Source organism: Leopardus geoffroyi, chromosome C2, assembly GCF_018350155.1.
Source record: "Leopardus geoffroyi isolate Oge1 chromosome C2, O.geoffroyi_Oge1_pat1.0, whole genome shotgun sequence".
NCBI classification, from domain to species: Eukaryota; Metazoa; Chordata; class Mammalia; order Carnivora; family Felidae; genus Leopardus; species Leopardus geoffroyi.
Window position 1 is genome coordinate 22,933,093 of NC_059333.1, and position 27,200 is coordinate 22,960,292.

The window sequence follows — 27,200 nt, forward strand, 5'->3', positions numbered from 1 at the left end:
GATAAAAGGGAGATAAGTAATTTACCTGACAAAGAGTTCAAAGTAATGGTCATAAAGATGTTCACTGAATTGGAAGAAGGATAGATGAACACAGTGAGAACTTCAAACAAAGAGACAGAAAATGTAAGAAAGTGTCAAACAGAAGTCACAATACTGAAGAATACAATAGCTGAACTAAAAAAAATACACTAAAGAATTTCAACAGCAGTTTAGATGAGGCAGAAGAACACATCAGCAACCTGGAAGACAGGGCAGTGGAACTCACCCAAAGAGAAAAACTAAAAAAACAACAATAAAAAGGGAATTTTAAAAAGTGAAGACAGTTTGTGGGAACTAGGGGACAACATCAAGTGGCATAACATTCACATTATAGAGTCCCAGAAGGAGAAGAGAAAGAGAAATGGATACTTTAAGAAATAATGGCTGAAAATTTAACCAACCTAGGGAAGGAAAGAGACATCCAGGCCCAGAAAGAACAGAGAGTTCCAAAGAAGATGAAACCAAAGAGATCCACATCATGACACGTTATAATTAAAATGTTAACAGTTAAAGAAAAAGAGAAAATCTTAAAGTTTGCAAGAGAATAACATGATACATATAAAGACTATCATAAAAGTACCTATAAGACTATCAGTTGATTTTTCAGCATAAACTCTTCAGGCCAAAAGAAAGCGGCATGATATATTCAAAGTGCTGAAAGGAAAGATTGCCAACCAAGAATATTCTACCCAGCAAGGCTATCATTCAAAATAAAGGAGAGATAGTTTTCCAGACAACCAAAAGTAAAGTGATTTCATACCATTAGACCAGCCTTACAAGAAATGTTGAAGGTACTTCTTCAAGCTGAAAATAAAAGGTACTAACTAGTAACAAGAAAATATATGAAACTAAATATCTGATTGGAAAAGCCAAATTTACAGTAAATATAGTGGATCAACCACTTAAAAATTTACAAGGAAGGTTAAAAAACAAATGCAAAATCAACTATAATTATAATAATTTGTTAAGGTATACACACACACAAAAGATGTAATATATAACATCAGAAACATAAAACATGTGGTGGGGGAATAAAAATCTAGAGTCTTTCATATGTATTCAAAATTATGTTGCTATCAACTTAGAATAAAATGCTACACTGTCTGTTATATGGGAACCCTAGTAGACACACAAAGGATAATGGGAAAGTAATCTAAACACAACACTATAAAGAAGTATCAAACCACAAGGGAAGAGAGCAAGAGAAAAAAGAAAGGAACAGAGAGGAACTACAAACCATTCAGAAAACAATGAAAAAAAATGGCAATAAGTACATACCTATCAATAATTACTTTAAATGCAAATGGACTAAATTCTCCAATCAAAAGATAAGTGACTAAATGGAAAAAAACAAGACCTATTGATGTGTTGTCTATAAGAGACTCACTTCAGATCTAAGGACACAGAGATTTAAAGTGAAGGGATAGAGGGATGCCTGGATGGCTCAGTTGCTTAAGTATCTGACTTTTGATTTAGGCTCATGTCATGATCTCAGGGTCATGAGAGATTGAACCCAGCATCAGGCTCCATGCTGAACATGGAACCTGCTTAAAAATTATCTCTCTCCCTCTGCCCCTCTCTTCAACTCACATGTGCTCTCTCTCTCTTTCTAAAATAAAATAATAATTAAAAAACAAAGTGAAGGGATAGGAAAAGATATTCCATGCAAATGAAAATGAAAACAAAGCTATACTATATCAAACAAAATGATGACTTTAAAACAAGTACTACACATGTAACAAGGAAGACATTATGTAATGGTAATGGGGTCATTACAAAATGAGGATATAACATTTGTAAATAATTATGTGTCCAATATAGGAATACCTAAATATATAAAGCAGGTATTAAGAGACCTAAAGGTAAAAATTGACAGCAAGACAATAAGAGTAGAGGACTTTAATACCCCATTTACACCAACAGATCTATCATCCAGACATAAAATCAATAAGAAACATTGGCCTTAAACACCACATTAGTCCAGATGGACTTAATAGATATAAACAGAACAGTCCATTTAAAAGTAGTAGAATACATGTTCTTCTCAAGTGACATGGAACATTCTCCAGGATAAATGGCATTAGGCTACATACAAGTCTCAATAAATTTAAGAAGATATTTCACATACCAAGCATCTTTTCTAACCACAATGGTATGACACTAGAAATCAGTTACAAGAAAAAAAAACTGGAAAAATCCCATAAAAAGGAAGCAAATCTTGCCATTTTTCACAACACAAATGGACCTTAAATGTGTTATTCTAAGAGATACAAGTCAGACAGAGAAACATAAATACCATATGATTTCACTTACATGTGGAAGCTGAAAAATAAAACAAGTGAACAAATAAAATAAAACTATCTCCTGGATACAGAGAATGGATTGGTAGATATCAGAGAGGAAAGGAATTAGAGGGTGGGTGAGATGGGTGAAGGGAATCAATTGCATGGTGACAGATGGTAACTAGACTCACTATGGTGATCACTTTGAAATTTATATGAAAATCAAATTATGATTTACACCTGAAACTAATAATGCTATATACCAATTTGCCTTGGAAATAAAGTCCTCCATCAAATGTGTAGAGATAAAAAATAGAAGGATGAAAAATACTCTGGTGGATCTGAAAGTAGACTAAACATTACAAAAGAAAAATAATCAACAATTTTGAAAATATATCAATATAATTTAGTGAACTTGAAGACACAAAAATTTGCAAAAACAAAAAAAAGGGCTGAAAGTTCTATCTGATATCATTTTATTCCTAAACAAATTCCTTTAATAATTTTATAATATTGATATGATGTTGATAAATGTATAAACACATACCAGAGCTTCAAAAGACATGAAACAAAACAGAGAGAACTGAGCACAGAGAAATAGACAATGCTTGTAAAATCATTAAAGATATAGAAGATGTGAACAATATTAATCAACCAGCTGACCTCTTTGATATTTAGAGACTACTCCATACAACAGTGGAATATATATTCTTTTCAAGTGCACAAAGAACATTTAAAAATTTAGATTATAAAATGAGACCTAATAAATTTAAGCAAATTGATATTATACAAAGTATGTTTTATGACAATTAAAAATTCAGTTAGAAACTAGTAGCAGAAATATATATGAAATATACTCAAATATTTGGAAACAAATTAACAACCTTCTAAATAACCAATGTCAAAAATAACATTACAAGAACAGGTTTGAAGGAGCACTTGCACCCCAATGTTTACAGCAGCCTTATCAATAATAGCCAAATTACGGAAAGAGCCCAAATGTCCACTGACTGATGAATGGATAAAGAAGTTGTGGTATATATGTAAAATGGAATATTACTCAGCCATCAAATAAATGAAATCTTGCCATTTGCAATGACATGGATGGAGCTCGAGTGTATTATGCTAAGTGGAATAAGCCATTACAGAAAGAAATACCATATGATTTCACACATATGTGGAATTAAAGAAATGAAACAGAGGGACATATAGGAAAGGAAAAAACAAAAACAAAAAAAGGGGGGCGGAAACAAACCATTAAGAGACTAACGACAGAGAACAAACAGGGTGGTTAGAGGGAGGTGGGTGGGGATGGGCTAAATGGGTGTGATGGGTATTAAGGTGTGCACATGTGATGAGCACTGGGTGTTATGTGTAGTGATGAATCACTAAATTCTACAACTGAAACCAATTTTACACTATATGTTAACTAACTAGAATTTAAATAAAAATTTTGAAAAGTAAAAAAAGTATAGCAAGGGAATACTGTAAATGACTTAAAGCTAGTAAAAACAACTGGAATGAAATGGACACATTGCTGAAAAGATATACATCACAAGAGACCACTAAAGACAAAGGTATTACTGGGATAGACCCAGATCTGTGAAATAACTTGAATTTGTAGTTAAACCTCTACACAAGAAAAGTTCTAACACAGGTGGTTTCACTGTAAATTTTCCCAAATATTTAAGTAAAAAATAGTTAGTATTATATACAAACTCTATCAGAAAACCAAAGAGGAAACACTTCCCTAACTCATTCTATGAATTCAGTGTTTCCCTGATCCCACACAAGTCAAGAATAAGAACACAATAAAACAATATCTCTCATAACCGTGAATGTGGCGATTTTCACAAATTATCTGCACAGTAACTCCAGCAATACATAAAAAGGACAATATAGCATAATCAAGTGGGTGTAATCCAAGGAATGCAAAATTATCTTAACATTTGGAAATCAATGGAATTCACTGATCTAATTGGGTTAATGCTAAAAACCCGTATGGTATTTTCAACAGATGTAGAAGAACCATTTGAACGGCACAAGGGGAGAGAGATTTTAGAGTAGCTGCCCTTTCTCCCACTTTAGCTTTCATGTCACCAAGTGTTCCTGATCATCTTTGTGAAAACTTCTTATTTTTCCCCACTGTTTGGTCCTCAACTATTTCCCTTATTGGCTGCACTTATTTCCCTTGGGTATAGTATCTCTGTGCAACAGGTAGTCTGGATCCTTCTCGCTGGGCTGTTTCCCTACATTACTTAATGTTTATAGGATTTAAATTTTTTTTTTTTTTTAGCAAGGATAACATGCTTATAGCCCTACATAAGTATGTCAAAATAAAAACTTCTAATACTAATTTTCACTCTGTCAATGTCACTACCATATACTTCCATTCGCCATTATATATTAAATATCCAGAGAATAGAACAATTATTATTTACACCATTATAAACATTAAACTAATGTCATATGAAGATATAAAGATTAAAAAATGTAGATTTAAATGATTCATTATGTTAGCCTCAGAATCTGATTTATTCTAGCCTGTATGGTAATTATGTTTCCACTTAAATATGAGAATTTTGAACAAATGTTGAACTTTAAGACAGAAATTTAAACAGAAGGAAGTCTCTCTGGAAAGATATAATGATGAGAATGAGATTCTAGAACAATATTTGTTCATTGTAATGAATGGTCCAAGAGCTTTTCTGTGCTGCAATTAGATGTAATATTGACTCTTTAAGATACACACTAGAAACCAGAAGTCTCTGAGATACATGATTATTATCTGGGGTGAATATGTTAATGTTTGATGTGTAATCCTTTTAAAAATACCAACATTATGTTACAAAGGAATCAGTTTGCAAAGAACATCTAAAAACACCTATTTAAAGAAATATCTCGTTTATTGCTACCTGCTATATTAAATGGATAAAGGTTTGGAACTTGCAGAATATCAGTAAATGTTCAGGAAGTGACAGAATAAAATAAAATTGGATTGCAATTATTCTTCTTTAACAGTTTTTTTTAAACCTAATCCTTACAATTGGCCCTTTTTTGACAATGTGGAATATATTTTTACTTATTGTTTTCTTGTGATTATTCTTACACTATTTGGTTTGTGAAGTGTAGAAGAGATTATATAAATATTTTTAGCTATGCTTAAGTAGTAACCCGAATTAATAACTAGTATGAATTTATAAAATTGTCCATCTGTAAAGTTTCATTGTCTCCCTTTTAACAGTTAAAGCCACAACCTAAAAGAATGACAACGTTGATATCTGCTTGATGTTAATAAAAATGAAGTAACATTTAACAATTCTAAATATATATATATATATATATATATATATATATATATATATATATGTAAACTGTTAAAGAATGGACTTAGGATAGAGTGTTTATTCATTTGATGAAGTAAGCTTTTTAAAAATGACATTAAATTTATGAAAATTTAACTGCACATAATTAGCTTTTTTTTCTGAATAATACAGTCCATAAAGAAAATATATAATTGAATTGAATAAAATACACTTTTATATACATACAACGATGGTGCCATTAATGCTAGCATTCCTATTTCCATATAGTCTCTAGCAGTAACATTAATGTGGCTGAATCAGTCATAGGCGTCCTGGGCCCATTTCGGGCGGAAACTTGCATTCTAGAAAGAATAACCAGTGCAATGGGTGTAGTCTTTGACTTGGGTTAAATCACTCTGTCAATCTCTTTTACAATTTAACTAAAAACAAAACTGTCATAAACTTCAAATGAAACTCCAAAGAATGCTCTTATTCTTGATAACATAAGATGAGAAATATTTTTCCATGAGATTGATCCTGGACACAAGCCAGAAGGATATGGATCTGTAACCTACCTGTACCAGGAGATAGAGGGCTCGGGAGAGCCAGAGGCCCTGCAGGATAATGTCATCTCTTCTCCTCTCTCTGCTGTGGCATTAAAGGATTTCTGAGGCATTGTGATCGCTGGCGGCACTGAAAAAAGAGATGAACACAGATTAAATAGAGATGAAAAACATTTTATAAACACCATTGGGACTTTCTTACAGGTACTTTTTGTTGTTGTTAATTTTAAGCTTTAAAACTTTATTGTTTACGTCTGTATTTATATCAACAGGACTGACTTGGTTGCACAGTAAAATAACTTTAAGACCACTGATCTGCGTGCCATGTACAATAATGAGATAATTCGTTGTAATGCTATTGTACTATTTTTAATCTATCAAACTAAACAAGAAAGTAGACATTTTAACCAATTTATATGTATACTTTTATGAAATATTTCCCAGAAAAAGACAGACAATACTATCCTCACTTACATCAATACTGAGATCTACTTGGAGCATAAATGGATTTCCTATTTGAGTTCTCATCGGTATATGTAATTCTATAAGCAATTATTCACCGCTTCAAGACAGGGCTTTCAAATTAGGTGTCAAACCATAATGTTCTTTCTGATTAACTGCACTTAATTTCTTCACACAACTATAGAACATTTTATGAAGAGAAACTGCTCAAGACATAGAGAGTATGAAATAGATTTTCATGAACAATTCAATTTTAAAAATTAAGCTTCCCCAATTTCTAACTAATTACATTGCAAAAACTGTATATGCTGCACATTTCGGACATGTTGAAACTGTTACTAAAATGTACTGTTTGCAATAAACAAATCAATAGCATCCATAATAGAAACTAAATTTCAAAGTACAGCATAAATTTTGATTTAATGCACACTTTTATGATTTTCAATTAAATGACAAAATGATGCTCTTAAAATTAATTATATTAGTAGAATTGTCTTTTACATATTTAGAAGTGTGATAACAACTGGGGTGCCTGGGTAGCTCAGTTGGTTAGGCATCTGACATTGACTCAGGTCAAGATCTCGCATTTGTGGGTTCGAGCCCCACAACAGGGTCTGTGCTGACAGCCCAGAGCCTAGAGCCTGCTTCAGATTCTGTGTCTCCCTCTCTCTCTCTGCCCTTCCCCTACGCACACTCTGTTGTTCAAAAATAAATAAACATTAAAAAAAAAGTGTGATAATAACTAAATATCTCTACAATAGCATTCAGGTCAGCATTCATGCTGTATTGTTGATGCTGATGGTGCAGATAGGACCTGATATGTATCTTAGCATTTAAGCACAATAAATCAAGTTTCTGCCTTTATGAATTTAAATACAAGGTACATGATCTGACATGTTGTCTCTAAAATAACATAATAATTACATGTATTACAATAGGATGCACTTTTTTTTCAGACATTAACTCTGCATTTTAAATACATTGAAATTTGACTTTCTGTATCTAGTTTTCCTTCTTTTGTAATTATGGAAAAGAACTCTTTAATCAAAATGTATTGTCTTTCCTTTTCTTATGATAAACATAGGTGCAAGAACACTGTCACTATTTTTATTACAACAATAAATATTTTAACCATTAAATAATTACAATGAAAATGTACTTCTAAATAGAAATCCTCTCTAGAGCAAAGTATTTGTGTAAATAGAAACGCCTCCAATCAGAGAATCACATGCTCCAGTTCTTGTCCTATGACTGTTACTCGCTTAAACAAACTATTTGTTCCTTATCATAATTCTCTTTTCTACAAACTGAACTGCAAGATGATCTGCAAGAACTGACAAATCTCAATGTTTACATGTTATGATACAGTAGCTCTACTGATGAAATGGGTGTTCTTACTTAGAGTGTGCACTTGTAGAACAATATTACTATTGCATATTTATATAGTAGTAATTTGAAGAGTAATTCCAGAACTATTCTGAAGGATAATAGCCTCAAAACCTGCAGAGTTTTCACTAGTTCTGATGCCAAGATGTGCAGGGAATTTGTTAGCCACTGTGTTAGACTATAGAGCACTTTTATGTATATTATCTTTGGTTCAGAATTTGCTATTGAGTTGGATTAAACAATTTTAAAAGGGATTACAATTATATTTCTTCCAAATTTCTTGTCTCATAAGACCCATATGTAGTATGTTTTTTCTACTCTATTTTACCTTCTTAAAAATACTTTTTTTTTGTATTTGACTATATCCAAAATATCTAGTTCTAATAACTTTACAAACATTTATATTGTGTATATTATGTAGTCAATCCTTTCTGATAAATTTCGGTTTTCATTCTTCAGCTTCAAGACACATGAGAACGTGTAGGGAAGTGGCTCCAGAACTCACTTATACAAAGGTTTTGGCCCACCTTCATGTTACAATTAATTCCCTTTGCTGGCTGCTTAGGCACCAAAGATACCTCTAATTTGATGGCTTAATTCACTTTCATCAACAATGACATCCAGCGGTTCCATTTGCCTTCTGTGTCTTGCAGTCTTCCTCTATGCACTGTCCCTAAATATGTCTCAGAAGATGAAGAACATTGTACTAAGCATGGAATACTCACGTGATTCAAGTTGATCAGAACAACAATCCCTCCAAATTTATTCAGGATAAGGAAAACAACTTCCCAATCCCCAATCACCACCACTGTCAGGAAAGCTACTCTTTTATAACGCATTGATTAATCAGATCTCGCCAAAATGTATGTCATCAAATAAATTCACATGTATGTCCTCTCTCTGGCAGAGGACTACTAACATGAAGACTCATGGTCCTTTCTTAAATACTTTTCCTTGCTTGCACTCTTAAGGCTGTGTGGCATTCAGAAATTAGCATAAGGGAGGATTTGAAAAAGATGGTAGAATAGTCAGCACCAGGCATCTGTCTCCCTACCTAGGCAGCAATTGCACAGACAGAATCTGTCTAATGTAACTATCTTGGATCTCTGGAGTCTATGGTAGGCTTGCAGCTTCCACAGGGAGGCATGGAAAGTAAGTTGTAAGCAATATCTCAAACAGGTATCTGTATAGCCATCTTCATAGCAGCATTATTCACAATATTTAAGAGTGGAAGCAATACAAATATCCGTAAATGAATAAATGGATAAGCAAAATGTGTTATATGCACAGAATGGAATACTATTCATAAAGTTAAGGGGAGCCTGGGTGGCTCATTTGGTTGAACATCTGACTCTTGATTTTGGCTCAGGTCATGATCTCAGGGTCATGGGATCTAGCCCTGTTCTGGGCTCTGTGCTGAGTGTGCAGACTGCTTAAGATTCTCTCTCTCTCTCTCTCTCTCTCTCTCTCTCTCTCTCTCTGCTCCTCTCCTCCACTTGCCATTTCTCTCTCTAAAATTAAAAAAAAAGAAAAAATTTTAAAAAAGTTAATTCTGACATATACTTCACATGGATGAACCTTTAGGATGCTATGCTAAGTGAAATACCAGTCACAGAAAGACAAATATTCTATGAATCCACTTATTATGTACTTGGAATAGTCAAAATTATAGAGACAGAACTTGAAATGGTGGTTGCTAGGAGCTCTTGGGAGGGGGGAATAACAGGGAAAATATGGAGAGGATAGGAGGTGAAAGAAGGGGATAGGAAGTTATTGTTAAATGGGTACAGAGATTCAGTCTTACAAGAGGAAAAGAATTACAGAGATGGATGGTGCTGGATGGTGCACATTATGAACATATTTAATGCCACATAACTTATACTTTAAACGAGTTAAGATCATAAATTTTATGTTATGTGATTTTTACCACAATGAAAAATAAGAGAAGGGGAAAAAAATGTCACATAAGCTATCTTAGTCCTTGGCCAAGAGAAGAAATAGTCCATGTTCATGCTTAAGTACCTGGTATTTTTTAATGTTTATTCATTTTTGAGGGAGACAGAGACAGAATGTGAGTGGGTTAGGGGCAGAGAGCGAGGGAGACACAGAATCCAAAGCAGGCTCCAGGCTCCAAGCTGTCAGCACAGAGCCTGAAGTGGGGCTCTAACCCATGAGCCATGAGATCATGACCTTAGCCAAAGTTGGATGCTCAACCAACTGAGCCACCCAAGCACCCCTAAAGTACCTGGTATTTTTAACATTCTATATTGTTGGTCTCAATGTATATGGAACATAACTTAATTTCTTTCCTCAGGTTTTTCCATGAGTTCATTAACACATGGTTCTTTTTACTTTATATAAGCACTGAAGAGAGAAAAATGAACCAACCAAGAAGCCACCTATGCAAACTTGATTCATATTATTCAGGGATGCTAGAAAATTGTATTTTTTTAAGTTTTATTCTAAGACTCCTTCTTTGATATGGAAGCAAGTATCCTCATTCTGCAACTTACCTCTTCAGCAATTTTTCATATACTTAATTGCTCATAATATCATATAGTAAAAAAAAATGATTGATATTTTAATATTATGTAGACTCTCCCTACGGAATAAGATATTTAAATTATGGACAATGCATTCTCATCATGATTTTGATCATCATTACTTTCCAGTGGTCTTATTATGTCTCAATGTCTCATGTGTGCATTTTTTTTATTTGTTCTATTTTTATTTGTTTGTTTTGCTCTTCTGCTTCACAGGTTATTATATCATCTAACACCTCTCAATTTTTTTTTCTTTTTTCTTTTTCTTTTTTCTATTTTTCTTTATGTTTATTTATTTTGAGACGAGGGGGAGGGGCATAGAGAGAGGGAGAGAGAATCCCAAACAGACTCCACACTGTCTGCATGGAGCCCGATGTGGGCTTGAACTCATGAACCATGAGATCATCACCTAAGCCAAAATTAAGAGTCAGACTGAATCACCCAGGTGCCCCACACCTCTCAATCTTCATTGATTCTGGTTATTTGTAATAATCCTTCCTCTTATATTTATGAGGATGGTCAATTTAAAGTGCTACTTGGTAAAAATAAGTTTTCTTTGGAATGCAAGACTTACAAAATTTTAACAAATACAGAATGTCAAATGATTAACATAAAGAAAAGCTAATTAATTGTACAATTTCATTTGGAAAAAATCTAGCTTCTTGGTTACAGCAGACTAAGCATTGTAGTCAGTTCTTTTCAAATAAACAGTGGTTTCTAATATGGAGTGTCAGCATACTTATTACTGTCTTGCATAAAATCCAATCAATATTTTTTCATGTACTTGATTGAGAATTGGCAAATAATTGGTGGGCGTATGCTGCAATATGGGGACACAGTAAAATTGTAATATAATTACAATTATCTGTTGAGTATTGAGTTCTAAAATCAATCCTATCTGAGTGAAACAGTAAGAGTTTTATTTGATATCAGTTTACAAAATAGGATCAAACTGGCCCATTATATTCATTTAAAAAAAAACCTCAAGGAAAATGTTTCCATTGGCATTTCAAATTCTTAGTAAACTCTAATATGAAAAATATCTGGTATTTGGGAAAATAAATACTGCTTTCAGTGGAAAGTATAAAAACAATGTGAAAATGTTAATGAGAACTTTATTGCATAATTTATGTTTTCCTATAGTTTCCAAATTTTGCCAAATAAATCTGATTTTTATGTTCTTTTAATTTGACTTTTAAAGTAGATCACTTTCACAGGTTCAAAAATAAAATAAAATTAAGAGGAAAATTCTAGACCTTACTCTTTTCCTTGTTAACCACTTGATTATTTGTATTTTTATGCAACTATTAGCACATAATTTTATGTTTACTTCTTCTCCACAAAATATACCATATTCTGTACCATGCTTCTTTTCTCAAATTAATAATGCATGTAAAGAATATATTCATGTCACTATGTAGAGTACTTCCTCAAAACTGTTCGTATTGCACAGTCTTCTACCTTGTGGATAAACTATTGGCCACATGTTATATCTCCTGAGGATATCCAAATATTTATCTACTACAATCTTATCTACTGCAACCAATGTACCAGTTAATTATCTAGAAGTAAAATTGATACGTCAAAGACTAAACGAATATATAATCTTGACTGAAAAAGACTAAATCAAATTGCCCTCAGTGGTCATTACTCCAATTTTCTACCCCAACTGTGTATTATTTTTATAACCAGAAAAAAATATATAAATGAACAAGTAAGAAAATAAAGCAATAAAAGTTAAAGGAAATAATTCTCAGATAATTTCCTGAAGTTAATTCCTAGCTATAGGTCTAAAAGCATTATAACCCTTATTAAAGAAAATCCAAGTGAAAAATTAAAGTTGGAAGCATGGAAAGCATTATTTTGAATTTCTTTTTGTTTCCATGTTAAGAGGCGATAACTAAATAAAGGGCCAAAGTTAATGTGAAAGATAACTCTTGTCAAAAAAAAAAAGTCTGAAAATTTTAGACACATTAGAGGATATTTTCATGATTAAACATGGCTATTTTTATGCTTTATGAGTATACTGTATGATCAGCAATATTCTTTAATCCTCAGAGTATGTTTCAAGGACCCCAGAAGTCCTCAAAACCCATTCATGGGGTCTTACGATGCCTTCCATTTTACCAACCACATATCTGTGTGAAAACGAATTTCTCCTGCAAAATTCTCACAATTTTCCCATTCCCAGTTACTGGACTATGCTAATGGAGGAAAAATTCAATAATTTCCTGATCTAAAAAAGTCTTTTTCTCAGGTTCAAAAATATATCACAAAAGATTGAATGCAGCAACTGATAAGAGAATTTTTGTTTTCTTGATGGCTTCCTTTACTATGCAAAAGCTTTTTATTTTGATGTAGTCCCAATAGTTTATTTTTGCTTTTGCTTTCTTTGTCTGAGGAGACATATTCATATAGTATTTGTAAATGATGTACCCAATAAGGGGTTAGTATGAAAAATATATAAAGAACTTATACAACTCAACACCAAAACTTCAAACGATCTGATTTAAGAACGGGCAGAGGACCTGAATTTACATTTTTCCAAAGAAGACATATAGATGGCAAACAGACACATGAAAAGATGTTCAAAATCACTAATCGTGGGGGAAATCAAAACCACAATGTATGTCAAAACCACAATGGGGTATCACGTCACACCAGTCAGAATGGCTAGTATCAAAAAGACAATAACAAGTGTTGGTGAGGATGTGGAGAAAAGGGAATCCTCAGGCACTGTTGGTCAGAATGTAAATTGGTACAAACGCTATGGAAATGGTATGGAGTTTCCTCAAAAAAATTAAAAATAGAAATATTATATAATCCAGTAATTTCACTACTGGGTTTTTACCCAAAGAAAATGAAAATACTAATTCAAAAAGATAAATGCACTCCTCTGTTCACTGCAGCATTATTTACAATAGCCAAGATATGGAAATAATCTAAGTGTCCATTGATGAATGAATGGATAAAGAATAGTGGTATATTACTCAGCCATTAAAAAAGAATAAAATTTTGCCATCTGTGACAACATGGATGACACTTGAGAGTATTATGCTAAATGAAATAAGTCAGACTGAGAAGACAAATGCCATATAAATTCACTTACATCTAAACTATTTAAAAAAACAAATGAACAAACAAGCAAATAAACAAACAAAAAAACTAGACTAGTAAATACAGAGAGCAAACTAATGGTTGCCAGAAGGGAGGTGGGTGGGAAGTTGGCTAAAATAGGTGAAGAGGATGAAGAGGTACAAACTTCTAGTTACAAGATAAATAAATCATAGAGATAAGAAGTACAGCAGGGAACATAGTCACTAATATTATAATCACATTGTATAGTGACAGAGGATGACGACACATCATGGTGAGCAATGAGTGATGTACATAATTGTTGAATCAGCTGAGTGTACATCTGAAACTAACGTGACATTGTCTGCCAAATATACCTCAATAATAATTTAAAAATTTTTTTTAAATTGAAGTTTATTAATTTTGAAAGAGAAAGGGAATGAGACACAGCGAGTGGAGGAGGAGCACAGAGAGGGAGAGAGAGAGAGAATCCCAAGTAGAATCCACACTGTCAGCACAGAGCCTGATGCAGGGGTGAATCCCACAAACTGTGAGATCACAACCGGAAGCAAAATCAGGAGTCAGATGCTTAACCGACTGAGCCACTCAAGCACCCCAAACATATATTTTTTAATGTAAAAAAGAAGAAGCCACTGTTTTACTATATTTCTCAAAATGTTGCTATTTCCTTTAACATGCTATTTAGGTTAACATACTTACTATTTTTGACAGTTCATAAATCAACATCTTAAAATGTATTTAATTTTTATTTTTTAACAACTTAAAACTTAAATAAATTAATCAAACATTTTAAAAACTTCTCATTTCAATGCCTAATATGATATTGATATGACGCATATAAATAGATATGACCTACATAAAAATTCCTTGGGGAATCCACAATAATTTTACAAATATGAAGAGTTCTAAGGCAAAAACTTCTGAGGTCACCTGAGGTACAAAATGAGATAGAATACAATTCGATAATTCAAATTAGCATTTAAAGAAAAATCTTATAAAATGGCCAAGAAAAATAATTTAAAATCAAACCCATCATGTATGTTTAAAATTAATCTAAATGTATAAGGTTTCAGAGCATTATTCCTAGAGTTGAGAAATTCTGGAGAAATGAAGCTGTTGGGAAATGTGATCAGCTGAAGGATTTCAGGACTGGTCAAGGAAAAGACCTGACAACAAAGTGGGAGCAGTAGACAGTGGGCTTTATTTGGGGGGTGCGTGGACAAGTCGCATTGAAGTATGGATTCTTCGCAGCAGGAGCCCTTCCAGAGACTGCATATTTGGGAGGGAGAACCACCCAGAGTGGGAGGAATGCAAGGAAACTCCTGGGTGAAGTGGATTTGTGAGGGAGGCTTAGGTGTCTCGGTGACGTCACTCAGCAGCACAGCAGAACTCCAAAGGGCAGCAGTGGCATGGGGTCGTGTTTAGGCCCCGAGTTTGTCTTGTCTACAGCTAGCAGAGTGCGAGTGCACTTTTCCAAGGTGTGCAAAGCGGACTGATGCTAAATGTTAAAAATATGCATATTTTGGCTATTATTTAAAACAATGGGTGTAAAAATTTGAATTTGGTGCTAATGAGGCTTTGAGCTACTGGTCCCAACATGCTCTGAATATGAAGAAGAAATCAACATAAGGACAAATATAGGAGGCGGGGGGTCTTCTTTGGCTCATTTATATAACAGCAATGAAGGTAACGCTAATAATAAGAAAAATGTTAGGAAGAAAGGGTTATCCTGGTGTTAAACACTGTTCTGTTTACTATAATATCTGAATAAATATCAGAACAAACCATCAAATGATTATATAGCGGGGCGCCTGGGTGGCGCAGTCGGTTGGGCGTCCGACTTCAGCCAGGTCACGATCTCGCGGTCTGTGAGTTCGGGCCCCGCGTCAGGCTCTGGGCTGATGGCTCGGAGCCTGGAGCCTGTTTCCGATTCTGTGTCTCCCTCTCTCTCTGCCCCTCCCCCGTTCATGCTCTGTCTCTCTCTGTCCCAAAAATAAATAAACGTTGAAAAAAAAATGATTATATAGCTTATAATTTTGGGAAGTTACTATTACATATTTTTTAAAAGAACAAATTTTGTAAGACCAGCATAATTTGCATCTGTGATAGACTGCCAGGAAGAAAGGAGATTTGAAGGCTCTTTTCCTTTTTTTCCTCTGTAAGTCCTTTAATGTTGCCCCATTTACTAAAGCAGACACATATGGTTTTAAATACACTCTTGTCAAAAGTTAAGCAAGTAGTTAAACTTCTCCTAAAGTGTGAGCTAAATGTTCAGAGCCACACTAGGATGACAAATGAGTATCAATCAAATGAGCTTGTATAAATCATTTCAGTTAATATCTTTATTAAAAAGACATTGGGGCACCTGGGTGGCTCAGTGGGTTGAGTGTCGATCTCTTGATTTCAGTTCAGGTCATGATCTCACAGTTTGTGGGATTGAGACCTGCATCAGTGTGGAACCTGCTTGGGATTCTCTCTTTCTCTCTTCCCCTCCCCATGCTTGTGCTCTATCAAAATAAAGAAATGAACATACAAAAAAAAAAAAAAAACAAAACAAAACCTGGAAACTTGCAGAACAGGAAACTATGGGAGGGAGAACAGAGTAGAACGAGCTTGGAAAAGTAATTGCATCAAGTATTCATGAAATTTGGGCCTCAGCCCTCAGCTGTGCATTTGTAGATCTGATATTAAACAGTACCAAGAGTATGAGAACGGACTAAAGAGATAAATCACCACACAGGTACTGAAATGGTCATTGGTACACATGCAAAAGTTGTGAAAATGTAACTGATTTTTAATCCACAAACCACAGAAGTCTGGTCACAATATGTGGCCTGAATTTAAATAGACTGTTTTTTTTTTTAATTTTTTTTAACGTTTATTCATTTTTGAGAGACAGGGCATGAGTGGGGAAGGGGCAGAGAGAGGGAGACACACGATCTGAAACAGGCTCCAGGCTCTGAGCTCTCAGCACAGAGCCTGATGCAGGGCTTGAACTCACGGACCGTGAGATCACAACCTGAGCTGAAGTCGGATGCTTAACCGACTGAGCCACCCAGGCGCCCCTAAACAGACTGTCTATGAAAATAAAAATATAAATATTCTCCCTAGACTGAAGTAACACCCAGAATCTCATAATGTAATATTCAAAATCCAGTATATAATCTAAACATTTTTCACCTACGAAAAACTAGGAAAATCTCATGTTAATGGGAAATGCCAATGGCATGCTGACATATGTTGGATTATCAAAAAACTATTTTAAGGCAAATATTTTAAACATTTTCCAAAGAGCAAGAGTAAACTTAAGTAAGAATGAACTATCTTGAAATAAATGAAATGATAGACAACTTGCAAATATGGACAATATATTTAAAAATAAACAAATATTAGAACTAGACGCTTAAACAATAAAACACCGTGGATACGCTGGATCGATATGACAGAGGAAAGAGTTTCTGAACATGAAAGGATGATCAGTAGAAATTATCCAATCTTCAAAACAGAGGAAGTAAAGAAAAAAATGAACACAGCTTCAAGAACTTGTGAGACAATACCAAAATATCATCAAATCTAAGAAGGAAAGGAGAAAGAGCACCATAAAAAAATGTATGCATATATAAGTATACATGTGTATATGTATCTACAGGGCTAACATCTGAAAACTTCTTAAATGGCAAAGGACATCGAACCATAAATTCAAAACCAGCTATAGACTTGAATACCAAATGGCATAAACTCAAAGATGTTCATATCCAGTCACAACATAATCAAATTGCTGAAAACAAAACATACAGAAATACAAAAGATGTATTAGCTACAGGAGAACAATAATTCAAGTAACTGGAGATTCTTATCAGAAACCACGGAGGCCAAAAGGAGGGGAAACAATATTTTTAAAGTGCCATAAAGACAAATATGCCAAAATATAGTTCCATGTCCAGCAAAAATATCCTTCAGAAATGCAGGTAAAATAATGCATTATCATTCTCAGATAAAAGACAATAAATCTTCTACTAGAAGGTTTGATCTTAAAAGAATTAGAAAAGGAAACTCTTCAGGCAAAAGAAAAATTTTATCAAAGGGAGTTTCAAGGATGAAGAAAGAACAAAAGAAATGGTAAATATCTTTGTAAAGACATGTTTAATGTTCAAAATAGAAGGTTAACATTGTGTAATGGGGTTTTCAGCGAATGCAGGTATAATACAGACAACAACTAAGACAAAGAAGAGAGGCATATAAGGACCTATATGGTGCGATAGTTTCTACATTTCAATTGAAATAGTAAAATATTGGTTCAAAGATAAACAGGAACATTGTAATCACATGAACAACCAGAAAAAAAAAAAACAGATATGGCCAAAAACATAATAGATAAAACAAAATAGAATACTAAATAATACATAATCCAAAGAAGGCAAGGAAGGGTAAACAGAAGAATGAAAAACAGAACAAACTGAAAACAAATCAAAACACATGGATGTTCAGGTAAAACAATGAATACTTTATTTCCAAGATTGGGGACAAGTAAGGAAGTCTCCATTCAACACTCCTATTTAACATCATACTGAAGGCCAACACAGTACTAAGTGAGAAATAAGAATGAAAAGCAAACAATTAAAAAGGAAGAAATGAATTTCTTCCAACTTGCAGATGCATTGTTGTATTCATTGCAAATCCAAGAATCTGTAAAAACACTGCTAAAACTAATAAATGTACATAACACAATCACAGGATATGAGAAAAACACAAAAACAATTGTTTTCCATATACGTACTTGCAATGAACAACTGAAGCCAACATTAAAATGTACAAAACCACATACAATAGCTCCAAAAACACAACACTTAAGGATTAATAAAAAAAAAGTTACATATGGCATCTAAATGCTAAAAACTACAAAAATGTTAAAGAATTGAAAAAAAAAATTCCTTCATAAATGAAGAAACATACCTTCATTTATTTGTAGACTCCATTTGTAGAGTCCGTATATTTGTAGACTCAACATTGAGAAAAAATGTCAGATTTTCCAAAATTGTTATCAAGACACTACACAATTCTCATTAAAATCCCAGCAGTATATTACTTTGAAGATAGAATAATTCTAAAGCTTAAGTAGAAGATAAACTAGAATTTACAAGTTTTTTTCTAAAAGAACAAAGTCATAGAAATAATATCCCCTGATTTTAAGGTATGGGTAAAAAGCTACACAATTGAGGAGGCATGATAATGGTGCAGGGATAGGTGCATAGGTCAATGGAGCAGAAAGGAAAGTCCATAAATAGAAGCTTACAATACAACAAAAGTTTTAAAAATTTAGTTTACAAAGTACAAAGTGCAAAGGAAACAATAGTATCCTCAGAATGGTTTTTAAATAATTGGATTTCCATTTGCAAATACATGAACCTGAGGATAGAAATCATACCATATACAAAAATGAACCCCAAATGAATCAAAGATGTAAACTGAAAACATTAAAGTAGAAAACTTGGGAGAAAAATCTTGTGACTTGGGGATAAGTGAAGAGTTCTTAAACATGACACAAAAAGAATGGTCCATAAAAGATTAGTCCTTGGAATTTAAAATTAAAATTAAAAGACTTTGCTTTCTGAATTACACTTGTTAAGAGAATGAAATGATAAACCCCAGCATGGAGGAAAGTACTTTGAATCACATGTCTGAGCAAGGAATAATATCCGAAATATATAAAGACAATCTAAATTCAACAATAAGAAAAAAAATGCAAAATAAATGAAAAGACACATCATTAAAGAAGCTGTTTGGAGGGCAAAACTGCATTTATAGAATTTGTAAGGAACTCTAAAACTGTAATAGTGAAAAAAAATAATCCACCGAGAATGTCTGAAATGCAGACATTTCAAAGAGGCATTTCACTGAAGAGTATACAGGGATATAGAAATGAGAAGCACATGAAAAGGTGCACGCTATCATTAGCTACTGCATAAAACCATCACAATATCATTACAGAAATGCAAATTAAAACCACAGAGATTTCACTACACACCTATTTTGAAGTGTAGAATTAAATACAAACACACACACACACACACACACACACACACACACACACACAACCAACAAACAAAAACCTGAAAAGATCCACACTGGTGAGAGTGAGAAGCAACTTGACTTCTTACACACTATTAGAGAGAATTCAAAATTATACAGCCATTGTGAAAAATGATTTGGCAGTTTCCCATGAAGTTAAAAGCATGCACTTACCATATGACTCTGCAACCTAACTCTCAGGTACTTACCCTAGATAAAGGAAACTGATGCTCACACAATATATTGCACACATGTTTAGAGCAGCTCGATTTACAATTGCAAAAAGTGGGTACACGCAACAACTAGATAAATCTCAAGGCATTATTATTCTAAATGAATTAATATATTCCAAAAAGGTTAGATTTTAGATGATTCCATTTATTTGATACTCCTGAAATACAAAATTGTACTGAAGGAAAGAAATTAGCGGTTGTTTGCGGCTTAGAGGTTGTAGAAGATGTAACTTCAAAGGGAAAGAAATGTCCCTTTTGTCTGTTTGGGGGTGATGGAATAATTTGTTTACTGATTGTAGTGGTGGGACATGAATCTATGCATATATTAAAATTCACAGGACTATACAGTAAAAATTAAAAAAAAGAGTAAAGTTGGGGCTCCTGGGTGGCCCAGTTGGTTAAGCGTCTGACTTGTGCTCAGGTCATGATCTCATGGTTTTTGAGTTCCAGTCCCACAAGGGGCTTTGCACTGACAGCAGGGAGCCTGCTTCAGATCCTCTGTCCCCCTTTCTTTTTGCCCCTTCCCAGGTGCATGTGCTCTCTCTCTCTCTCAATAATAAATCAACTTTAAAAAAAAAGTTTAAAAAAGGAGTAAAGTTTACTGTATGTTAACATGAACCAAACCTATGAAAACTTTTAAACATTTACATAGTGAGTTTTTAAAAAAAATGTAATTGTAGTATAAGTACAATAATTTTATAATATAAATGTGTTATTTAATATATAATTAAATGTATAACAATTATTCACCAGATTTAATAAGGTGACATAAAAAACAGTCCACAACTCCTGGAGAAATCAGTTCCTCATTGTTCAGAAGCAGGAAAAAAATCTCAAAAATTTCCCAATCTGAGGGAGTCTTGACTCATGTTCAAGGTATTCTTGTTTCTACTTTATCAAGTAGAAACACATACACGAGTATACACATATACGAGAATGTCAGCTTCCAACCAAGATATACAAAGAGGTACCCAATTTATCCTACTAACTAAACAGAAGCAAGAAATCAGATGTATGGACTGTATAGAACAATAGTTTTCAAGACATTGTGAATCAGTCAACAAAGTAGTCAACAGTGATTTCTGAAATACAAGAGGAAATGAGTGAGTCCTATTACTGTGCCAGCTAATTGTCTAGAGAGAGTCTCTAAGCTGCAGTACAGAGGGGAAGAGCCCAGTTGGAGTCTGGCAGTCTTCCTGAATTGAGCCAGGGAAGGCTCTGGGGAGAAGCAAAGAAGGCTACAGTTCAAAGGGCAGAAAGCCAGACAGAAGACAGGTGTGCAATGAGGACTTCCTGAGATCTGCAGTGAGTTTTCTTGAGGTCTTCCAGATGAGTACTGCCGAGAACATCCATGAGAAGAAACTAGTGAAGCCAGGGAAAGAATTTCCCAAAAGATTCAGGAGAAACAACTTCCAAACTCAAACAGAGAAAAGAATAGTTTTTATTCCCATGAGCCAGAATTTTGCTTTAAAAATGAGAGAAAAAAAAAACTCATAAAATATGTGAAATAAGGAATTAAGAAAGATTTTACCTCACAAGTGGGTAAAAATTAGCTCTGGACTATTTTGGTCCCACCTGACAAAGCTTAAAAGCATGAAGGATTAAACTGTTTCCAAGTCATTCATCTGCATTCCTGAAAAAGACCTAAAATATTTAAGGAAATACAAAAACACTCAGCATATTAAAGGAGTAAAAATCCACAAATTCTGGCATCCAATTTAAGATCCCTCACGATGAATAGAAGCAGGAAATATGAGACATGATGAGGGGGAAAAATACAATCAAGCAAAAGTGACCCAGAAATGGCACAGTGATAGAATTAGCAGACAGGAACATTAAAGCAGTTACTATAACTGCATTCCATATGTTCAAGACTCTAGAGGAAAGACGGATCATGTTATAGACTTAGAGAATATTTTAAAAATCAAATTTATGCATATTAAAACTATAGCATCTTAGGGCAAAATGCACAAGACAGGATTAATAGTGGATTAAACACTATAGAAGAAAAGAGAACTTGAAGAAAGCAACAGAAACTATCCACAAAGTAATACAGCAAAAAAAAAAAAAAAAAAATGAACATAACATCTGAGAGATGTAGGGATATTCAAATGGCCTAGTCTATGTGAAATTTGAGTTCCAAATTTCTGTGTGGGACAGAAAACAACATGTGAAAACCTATGAGCTGAAAGATTTCCAAATTTGATAAAAATTATAATTCAAGTTTGTCAGCAAAACCCAAGTACAAGAATAAGGAAGAAAACTACACCAAGGTATATAATATCCAAATTGCTTAAAGCAAATTGCTTCAAGCCAGTGATAAAGAGAAAATCTTCAAGAATCTAGGAGAACTAGATGGGTGGGGCACTTTAGGAACAGAAGCAAAAGATAAGGATTAGGATGAACTTTTCATCTGAAATAACTCTGGCCAAAGATGTTATTTATGGCTCAGAATTTTTAAGGTACTGAAAGCAAAACAAAACAAAACAAAACAAAACAAAACATTCAATTTAGAATTCTATACTCAGCAAAATTTTATTTCAAATATGAAAGGAAAATAAATATTTTCTCAGAAATACAGTAGGCGAAGTGAATCATCACTAGCAGACTTGCACCACAAGAAATGCTAAAGGAAGTCATTCGGGCATTTGGGAGCAGATACCAGATGGAACTCTGGATATACACAAAATAATGAAGAACTCTAGAAACGGTAACAATGGCGATACTATCATACAAAAGTTTTCCTTTCTTTATGAAAATCCCTTAAGAGCTCATTGACAATTTAAACAAGTGCATATATAAGAGAGAAAGATGCTATTATTCTCCACTATTATTCCCCTCTGTAAAGATATCAATACCATCAATGCAGTAAACACAGCCGTTTATAAATATGCTAAGTTAAATGGCAAAGGGAATTTGCAGTTAATAATTAAGATTATAGATATGTGGGGCTCAGTCAATTAAGCGACTGACTTTGGCTCAGATCATGATCTCATAGTTCGTGAGTTTGAGTCCTGCACCTGGTAAGCTTGAGCCCCATTTCAGGTGAGCTAGTGCCCCACTCTGGGTGAGCTCCTGTGTGCCCTGCTTCAGGTAAACACGAGCTCCGCTCAGGGTGAGCCTCGCTTCTCTCTCTCTTTCTCTCCCTCTCTGCCCTTCGCTCACTTGTTCCCCCTTCCCAAAAAAACACACAAATTATAGACATTAAAATGGGAGAAGTATCCTAGAAAATCCAGGTGAGACCAATTGCAGGAGCCCTTAAAAACAGAGCTCTCTCCAGTTGGAATACAAAACAAAAGGCAGAAGGAGAGGCAGCAGAAGGGAATCAGAAATATTACAAGTTTGAGAAGGTTTTACTGTACCATTGTTGGCACTGGAGGAAGAAGCTTGCATGTAAGGACCAAAGATGCCCCTCAAAGCTAAGGACAACTTTTTCTGGGTGAAATCTAGCAAGGAATTAGAACCTTAGTCCTACAACAAAAAGAGGACAAATTCTGTCAACAACCTGAGTATTAGAAGAGATTCTTCTTCAGAGTCTATAGCAAGGAACACAATCCTGCTGATACCTTGATTCTGGACCTATAATAACCTGAGTATACCCTGGCTGAGCCTCCTTGGATTTCTGATATGTAGAAACTATGAAGTAATAAATCTGTGTTGTTTCAAGCCACCAAATTTGTGGTCATTTGTTACCACAGATGGAAAACCAATATGGGGTTTATAATTTATATAGATGTAAAACATATGATGATAATTGCACAAAAGCTGGAAGGGAGTACTGTTATTCAATGTGTGAATAGTGTAACATCACTTGAAAGAGGACTGTGAAAATCAGCTACTAAAATAACATGGCAATGATTTATAGCTAATGAGACAAGATAGAAAATTAATTGATTGATACAAAATACTCCAAAAATATAAAGTAGTCATAAATATAAGAAGTGAACAAAGAACAGATAAGGAATATAGAAAACAAATAGCAAGATTTAAACCTAACTAAATCAATAAGATATTTAATATAAATTGTGTAAACACTCCAATACAAAGTCAAAGACTATCACAATAGACAATGAAAAAAAACCCCACAATACCAAACCGACTATATACTGCCTAATCTCCTAATGATAAAGCAGTCAATTCATCAGGAAGACATAATTCTAAACTCTTATGCACATAATAACAGAGTTTCAAAACTCATGAGGCAGAAACTAACAGAACTTCAAGGAGAAATAGACAAATCTGTAACTTTATTAGAGACTAAATAGCCCTCTCTCAATAACTAATAGAGCAAGTAGACAAGAAGTTAAAAAAGATACAGACTTGATTAACGTTATTAATTGACCCTAAGTTAACTGATTATTATTAAAACTCTTAACTAAGCCTGCAAATCACACACTCTTTTCTACTGCACAGGGAATACAATTAGAAAGATCTAAATCAAAGAAAGTGTGTTCTCTAACTATATTAGAACCAGATTAGAAACTACGACAGAACAATATCTGGAAAACTGTCATATACTTGAAAGCGAAATAACACAGTTCTAAATAACCCATAGGACAAATAAGAAATCAGAAGGGAAATTGCAAAGCATTTGAACTGAATGCCAAGGTATACACAACATCTTAAAAGTTGTGGAATGAAGTTAAAACAGTACAAATAGGGAATTCTCAGTTTGTTCTCTGTATTTAAACTGAGGATTGATGGGGGTTGGGGCAGAGGGGAAAGTGGGTGATGGGCATTGAGGAGGGCACTTGTTGGGATGAGCACCGGGTGTTGTACAGAAGCCAATTTGACAATAAATTTTATTTAAAAATTAGGGAATTGTCAAGCATTAAATACATGCCATAGAACAGAAAAAAGGTTTCAATTTAGTGTATTCAGGTGTAACTTTAAGAAAATGGAAAAGAAGATCAAGTTAAACCCAAAATAAGTAAGAAAAAATATAATGATAAAGATTATATTAGAAATTGATAAAATAAAAAAAGGAAAACAAATAGAACACTAAATCATATCGGTTTCTTTAAGAGACCAATATAACTAGTAAAATTTCAGCCACACGGATCAGAAAAGAAGAGTGAGAATGAAGGGCAGACAGAGAAAGTGAGAGAACAAGAGACATACAGACAGAGAGACAGAAAAAGAGGGGCTGAGAGAGAAAGAGTATAAGGTAGCAATACTGGAACTGAAAAGTCAAGATGACTATAGACTCTAAAGATATTAGCAGGATAATAGAAGGATATCGTGAACAATTTTATGCCAATAAAGTCAGCAACTTAGATGAAATGGACAAATTCCTTGAAAGGTATTAACCACCAAATTTCACTTAAAAATAGATAACTTGAATAGCATCTATCTATTAAAAGACTGAAATAGCAGTTTAAAATCTTCCTACAATGTAAACTCTAGATCCATATGGCTTTAATGATGAGTTTTTACTAAATATTTAATGAAAAAAATTAAACCAAGCACAAACTTTCCTAATATAAAGAAAGTTCTTTCCAATTCATTCAATGAGGCCATTAATACGTTGGTTACCAAAATCAGACAAAGGCGTAACAAGAGAATAAAACAGCAGAACAATACCTCCTAAGAAGACAGATGCAAAAATTCTTAACAAAATTTTAGGAAATTAAATCCAATGTTATATAAAAGAATAACACATTTTGGCCATGTGGAAATACAAGGTTAGTTAACATTCTAAAATTGAACAATCTATTTCACTAACTTAATAGATTAAAAGATACAAATTATGTTATTATCTCATCATTAGATTCAGAAAAGAAGTATTTGGAAAAATCCGGAATTTTTGATAAAATTTCTTACCAATCTAGGAAAAGGTCACTTTCAATCTGATAAAGAACATTTCTGAAAAGGCTACAGTTAACCATACATTTAATATTGAAAGAGTGAATATTTACCCTGAAAGATTAGGGTCAGGGCAATTGAAATCTCAATAATAAGAAAGTAATCCATTAAAAAAAGTGGATTAAAGATTTTAAAAGGAAATTGATGCATGGTAAACAAGCACATGAGAAGATACTCAACATCCGTAGTCATCTGAAAAAGGTAAACTAAATCCTCAGTGTGAAACTACCAAACACTTACCTAACTGTAAAAGGTCTGACCATATGAAGTCTCGCTGAGAATGTGGACCAACTGAAAGGCCAATACACTGCTTCTGGGAATATAAAATACTACAACCCCTTTGGAAAACAATTTGGTGGATTTTATAAAAGGAAGGTTAAACACATACATATCATATGATCCAGCCATACTTCTCACAGGTATTAACCCCAGAGAAAGAAAAGCATATATCCATGCAAAGAATTACATGCAAGTGTTTATAGCAGCTTTATTTGTAAGGCAAAAACTTGAAACATCCCAAGTAGTCGTTTGGGTAAACACATAAGCAAATTGTGAAATATTCCTACAATTGAATGATGCTTAGCAATAAAAATAAAAAAGAAATACTATTGCATGGAACAACATGGATGAATCTCCAAATAATTTTGCTGAGTGAAAGAAGTCACTTAGAAGTGTATACGCTGCATGATTACTTTTATACAGATTCTGAGAACTGTTGTGGGTAATGAGTATATTCACTTATATTCACTATCTTGATTGTGGTGATTGGTTCATATCATATATATGGCATTCATATATACATATATATGTACATATATACATACATATATACATATATACACACAGCATTTTAATATGCAGTTTATTATATATATATATAACTCAATAAACCGTTAAAATACATGCAAAATAACTGAAATTGTATTAGGAGATTGATAGCATAAGGGGCAAATGTCTTTACAGTAATAGTAAAGTCATATGGATTATTAAGCCTAAGGAGAATAAAAGGTAAACAGTGATAATTATCAAATAAGATGCCTTCTGTCATTGGGATAATGATATTTTTGTAAAAAATAATTAAAAACTGAAGAAACTATTCCAAAAGTTGTTGACTGCTTTCTATATCGAAAAATCTAAGGTATTTCTTGATGCTATAGAATATTACTTTTGTTCTTTTGTCCTCTTGCTGCATCATATTCTTTCCTTTAAAATAAGACCTTTCTATGAGTATACTCTACTAGAATCTGGGGAGTCCGTTCAAATATCTGAACTTAGGGCATTTTTATAGAGATGAACCTAGTGCTAGGAGATCTCAAGGTAAGGAAGTCATGTAATAAGGCAGATAAAATTAAGAAAA

At 33.6% G+C, this 27,200-nt stretch overlaps 1 protein-coding gene across 3 annotated transcripts in view; it reads right to left on the reverse strand.

Annotated features, from left to right (window-relative positions):
* Positions 1-27,200, reverse strand: part of NCAM2 (neural cell adhesion molecule 2) — a 520,619-nt gene that overhangs the window by 179,602 nt on the left and 313,817 nt on the right. For all 3 annotated transcript variants that reach the window (XM_045501591.1, XM_045501590.1, XM_045501592.1), the window contains one exon: positions 6,202-6,319. In XM_045501591.1, the coding sequence (XP_045357547.1) occupies positions 6,202-6,319 (118 nt within the window). The remainder of the gene's footprint in view (positions 1-6,201; positions 6,320-27,200) is intronic.